At 54.4% G+C, this 5,725-nt stretch overlaps 1 protein-coding gene across 1 annotated transcript; it reads left to right on the top strand.

Annotated features, from left to right (window-relative positions):
* Positions 1 to 5,581: 5,581 nt before the first annotated feature.
* Positions 5,582 to 5,725, top strand: LDBPK_310900 (amino acid permease 3; the record flags this gene model as incomplete). The annotated part of the gene is made up of 1 exon (XM_003863133.1): positions 5,582 to 5,725. A coding segment is annotated over one exon (144 nt), but the record flags the coding sequence as incomplete, so codon positions are not given.

Raw genomic sequence — 5,725 nt, 5'->3', positions numbered from 1 at the left:
TGTGGGCATCTGGCACTGGCTGGCGACGTACTTCCTCGTGGTGGCGGGTGTCATTGCAGTTGTGTTTGGCACCATTTCGACCGTGTACTTTAGCTTCTTCGTGTGAGAGAAGGTCACCGGAAGGGGGCGCGCCGTGGAGCATGCATGCGGGGAAGCACGAAAGTTCTGCCGTCTGGAGTGCTGCAGCGTGGCGTGACAATCTGCTCGTGTTCATGACACGGATATTGAATCGCGGGAGGATGGTCGAGCTGAACAGCGCTTGAGGCGGCATTGTGTCTCTTGTGCACGCATGTCACTCTTTTCGCCACAGTACGGAGTGTATGTGCGGCTGTTTACGTGGAAGGGCACGTGCAGGGTGTCGGTCTTTTTCGTGTCTCTCGAAATCGCTTCATTGGGCGAGAAGCTGCCTTTCCCGCTGTCCAGAAAAGGATAAGTTTAACACTGTCTTTCGTCTTCCCTCGCCTGTGTTCGTTTTCTTTTTGCTTCGGGGAACGAGCACCTAAACGCGGGGAGACGTCTGTTGTGGCTCAATCGCAAAGTCGCATGCTCGTTTTCTCGTTTCCTTTTTTTTTCGTTTTGTCCCTTCTCCCCTCCTCCCCGCGCTTTCTTTCCTACTTCTGTGTGGCTTTCTTCGTTCTCTTTTCATGTGGGCACGGCATGCTGTGTTGTCTTCCTGTGCGTTGTCGTGCTCACTTGTTTTTGTGTTTTCTCATACGATGGGTTTCCGTCTCGACTGTCTTGTTTCGCTGTACTTCCCTCATCCCGCCCGGTGGGTTCTTGACCACTTTCCCTCCCCCACCCACCTGCTTTCTCAAAGACGGACGGACAAAAGCTTGTGGGATGGGCAAGTAGATTTGTGTCCGTTGGGCACGCCATGTTGGTTTTGTCGATGCCCTAACAGCACAGTCTACTCGTCATTCTTTACGTTGCTGCGCACCTCCCTTCTTTTCACATCGTAAATCTGTCTGTACTCTCCTCGTCGAGGCGCATATGTTCCGTTTTCTTCTTCACTGTGACTTCTCTTCTCTCACCCTGCAATGAAAACGATGAACTGACTTCCGTGTGTGTGTGTGCCAAGGAGTGTTCGTGCACGCGTTAGCCAAATCACGCCCAGTCTCTGAGTGAAGATCTTTTTTTCGTTTTCACAACGCCACTGTCTTCCCTCCTCCATGTTTTCCCTCGCCTTCCGTTTTTCTTTTCTCTGTTTTTCCTTTGTGTGTTTTCTTGTTTAGTGCACGCGCGCAGGTGTGCATGCCTCCCCTCCACCTCCTCACGTCTTCTCTCGACGTCTGCCTCCCCCCCCACCCCTCAGTGCTGCTTTTGTGGTTGTCCTATGTAATGATGACGAGCATGATCACGCAAGAGCAGTTCATGAGACCCCAACAGAAGCGGTGGTCGACTCCCCGCAAGTGCAAAGAAATATATATGTATATATGTATAAGCAAAATGTGAGGAGGAGGCAGGAAAAGAGAGAGAGAGCGACAGAAAGGGAAGGGGCGGCCGTACAGCCAGCCAGAACCACCACTCCTACGTGGTTCTCTTTGGGTGTCTGCCCCTGCCCATACCCCCTCCTATCCCTTTTGGGGAGGGGCCGTGGGCGTTGCGCCTCCCTATCTGTTTTTTTATCCGCCATCTCGGTTCTCACGTTTGTATCAACGTGTGTTATTTTCTCCCCTGTCCCCTCTCCCCGTTGTTGGTTTGTTATTTCTGTATCGTGGGCAACTGAGCCGCTGCATGCGTCCTGCGCTTTCTCTCCGCCGCCCCTACCTTTCCTTCCCACCCTTTCCCAAGAGCCACACCGGCCGACGTGGAAGAAGCGTGGGAAAAGGATGAGGAGCACATGTACCGATATAATGCCAGTTTTCCACTTAAAGAGAATTAACATCTTTTCGTTTTTTTTTTACCTGCATACTTGAATACGTGTGATGATACTCGGCACTCGATAGATATCGCCGTGGTGCAATGTCAGTCATCATGGTTTGTGTGGGTCTCAGCCTCCCGTACATGCGACGGGCATGCCCGCTACCGCTGCTCGCCCTCGTAGACCATGGGACCTACGACGCCGTCCTTCCACTCTAGTGTCGATGCTTTCTCTGCTCTTCTCCACGAGATGGACACCAAGCTGTAAGGATTCGCAGTAAACGAGGAAAAAGAATAGTAAACAATTCCACAGCGGGAGAGCTGTTTATCGGTCCGAGGCGTCCCTTAGACACACGCTTATCCGTTCGAGCCTCACGCTGTCTTGAGGTGCGAAGCGTCAGTTGTGTTTTTCGAGCAGATCAGCGGTCTGGCTCCACAGCTCCACCCACACCAAAGTCGTCACGTCCTCTTCTGGTCTGTCCTACTTCACAGCCTACCTTGGCACACTACCGTGCATGCGGCACTGCAAAGGCGGCCCCTATGCTCGATCCTATTTCTGTTCTCTCTGTTTTTGCCTCCGCCATTCTCTATACGGTTTACCATCCGTGGCACCTCCTCGTCCTGTTCACCACACCATGCGCGTCCCCATACCTCTGTCAGGCCTGTGAATACATTTCCTTCTGGAGCCGCAACAGGGGCGGAAATCGAGACGAGGATTTGACAGCGTACCGCAGGTAAGCAGAAGCTATGGCATTTCACATGCTGCACACAGGCTGTCCCACTCGCTGCACATTCGCATCATTGCTCATCAGCCGTAGCCTCCTACCTGAATGTATTAATGCGACCCAATCGCCGGCGGCCGAGATACAAACAGTGGAGAATGGCTGCGTGCGCGCGGCTACGCGTGATTGGCTGCTGGGAAAACGGGGCGCTGGGCGATCTCTGAGACAGTGAAGCTGCTCTCTCGTTCACCAATGGTGCCACAGCGGAGGATAACGTGGTACCTGCCGAAAAGCAAGGCTGAGGTGCACTAGCCTCAGCCGGCGAGAAGACCCACGAGGGCGGTTCCCTCACCACTGCTGCATCGGGCTCCTACATCTGGGCACCTCCATCAGGCAGGTGCTCCATTATCAATGCTTTTCCGACTTCTGAGGGGATATTCGAGTCACCTGCGGCAAGGCTGATCCCTACGCTGGTGAGCGTCAGCGTTTTCGGGGTGCCGTCGGTGTTCGACCCATCACATTCTCGCTCTCGTTCTTGCTTTCTTTCTTTTTTTTTTTGCGTCGTCGCACGCCTGCTCTCGGTGGCGCTGCTTCGCCTTGCCGTGCAGAGAATTTGGTGGAACACGTACGATGGCGTGGTCAGTTTTTTCTTGACTGCGCTGACGTCAAGCTCGTCCAGTTAACACTGTGGATGTTTTATGTTGGCACTTCTGCAGTCTGAATGAATACACGTAGATCCACTGGACTGCGCTGGTTGCTGTTGTATTCGCTTGCGGATTTCGGGGCTCCAGGGATTCTGACTATCCTCTTGTCATATGCAGTGAAACAGCTCGCGGTTGCCTTCCCGACTCTTCACTGTATGCTTTTTGGCGGTATTCGCTACGTGCACACCGCTGCAGGGTGCCTAGCTCTTTTTTACTGTTTTTTTTTTTTTTTCGTCGCAGCCGTCACACTCGTCCACAATTCTGCAAACGCGTCTTCTACCTGCGCATGTCTTCTTACTGCCGTCTCTGGCCGGCAGCTGTCCTCCTTCCCGATGGCGGTGTGTGCAGTGATTGGCAGCCTCGCTGGCGCGGCTGCTTACAGGAAACTTTGCGATACACTTGAGTGACCCTGCACGGTGGCGGTGTCTCGCAGTAACGCACATCATCAGAGGCGGCGTGGATTGCGATGAGCTTCTCCATTGACGTGGTGCTTCTCGCGCTCCCTATGCCGTGCCGTGACGCCGCTTACCGATGCCTTCAGCGGGACCTCGGCGCTCTTTCCATCACGGCGAAGCACATCGCATGCATTTTTCTTTTTCGGGGGAGGGGAGGCGGCCTCTCCACTCTTTTTACGACTGCTAACCAGCACTGGGTCACCGCAGGCATGGTGACAAATTCTGGTCGCTTCCTTCGGCGGCTGTTCTACGGTGCTCTTCTCTCCCTCCTTGCTCAGGTGGCGACGCGGTAACTTCAAGGTGAAACGCATGGGCGTCGTTGGGTGTCTGGCCGCCGGTTGCGTAGTTTCGGGACTCATGTTAGTTCTTCTACTAGGGGCTGTGATGGCCCTCATAGAAAACGTATCAACGTACATGCATGCATGTGAGGCATGGGCTGAGGAGGCAGACAGCTCTATGACGTCAAAATGGGATCATATGTTATCCAGTGAGGCATCGGAAAGGCCCCTCTCTCTCTCTGTGGTCGTGGCAGTTCAGCATACGTCAAATCTGGGATGCTCTCTCGCTGAGCTCTCATCTGCGCGTGAGGGTATGCTCTCGCGAACGAAGATGTTGCCATTGGCGTGTGTCGGTGCCTTGACAAGTATATCTTTTCTTTGGGTGTGCCAACCTGTCGATGCCTCCTGAATAGCGCTTCAGAGAGGAGGGAGGGGAGAGGCTCTTGTCTGGTGCTTGTGTGTGCGTTTTGCCTTTACGCACATACACGTTTATGACTTTTTTTTTTCACGTTCTTATCACTGTCCGGCAGGTGGCCGACGAGAACTTGGAAGACGTAGAGGACATTGCCCGGCCTGTGGTTCTCGAGCTCCCCAGAGTCCGCCTCGACTTTGCGCGGCCTTCCCTCTGGTGAAGGGCGGCAGTGTCGTTTTCTTATGCTTCGCTTAGATTTTGTACCTGTCCCTCCCTCCCTGTGTACGTGCGGCCGAGTATCTCCACCTCTGCTGCTCTGCTGCTCTGCTGCGCGCAGCCGCTCTCTGCGTTTTTTATTTGTGCTCCTCTGCGTGTGTGACCTTTTCGCTAACTGCTCGTCTATTCCCTTTCCTTCGCCAGTCGTGAGAAAGGCGGCTGCTCCTCGCATTTCCGCTTTCCTACGACGTCGTGTTCTTCTATTCGTGTCCCCCGCGCGGTACAGGCTGCACAGAAACATCCTCAGCTTACACCCGCCCACCGATAGGCTGTAGATGTGGCGATCCGGGAATTTAGCTGCAGTGGAGAGAAGCAAGAGGAACAACAAGCAGGCGGCGCCACCTTGGAGGGCACCCATTACTGTCTTCGAACCAACTATCCCTATACATTGGAGCGCCTCCGAGATGTACCGCCCACACGCGTGACCGCTTAGTACACATGTGACCGCTGCATGCTCCTCACTGCGTGTCCTTTCCCGCTACTTCAAGATATCCTGCTGCCTGTCTTCCACCGCCGATGCCTCACCTCCTCTGTTCATCACTATTCTCAACACTGCTTCCGCGTCTTTGATCTTTCAGATGCAGCTGCCCGTAAAGCTGTGCAACGTGCCTTTACGTGTAGTCACACCCGCGTAGGTTCCTCTATATACGCTGGTTTCTTCGCCTACCCTGCCGCACGGCTCCCTCCTCTGATTTCTTTCGTTGTTTTCTACGCGCATTCCCCCCTCCCCTGTCTTTTGCGTGCGGTACTCTTTTCGTCTTTCTTATCTTTCCGACTGTGGGGTCCACCCCCGGCTCGTCCTGTGCGCAGCGCCCCCTCCGCTGCTAGCGATCTTGCACCCCGTACCACTCCCTGACACGCAACAAGCAGCAGCATGAGCAAGCCCAGCGAGTCTATTCCAGCACAGGCGGAGGGCGAGGTCCTGAGCGACTCGCTTATAGACGGGAACCCCGGCAACGCCGTCGATAAACACCCGAGCGGCGAGCAGGGCAACCATCTCCACAAAAACGGAAGCCTG

Source organism: Leishmania donovani, chromosome 31, assembly GCF_000227135.1.
Source record: "Leishmania donovani BPK282A1 complete genome, chromosome 31".
Taxonomy (NCBI): domain Eukaryota; phylum Euglenozoa; class Kinetoplastea; order Trypanosomatida; family Trypanosomatidae; genus Leishmania; species Leishmania donovani.
Note: the sequence above shows the minus strand (reverse complement) of the source record. Positions and strands in the feature narration are given on the sequence as shown.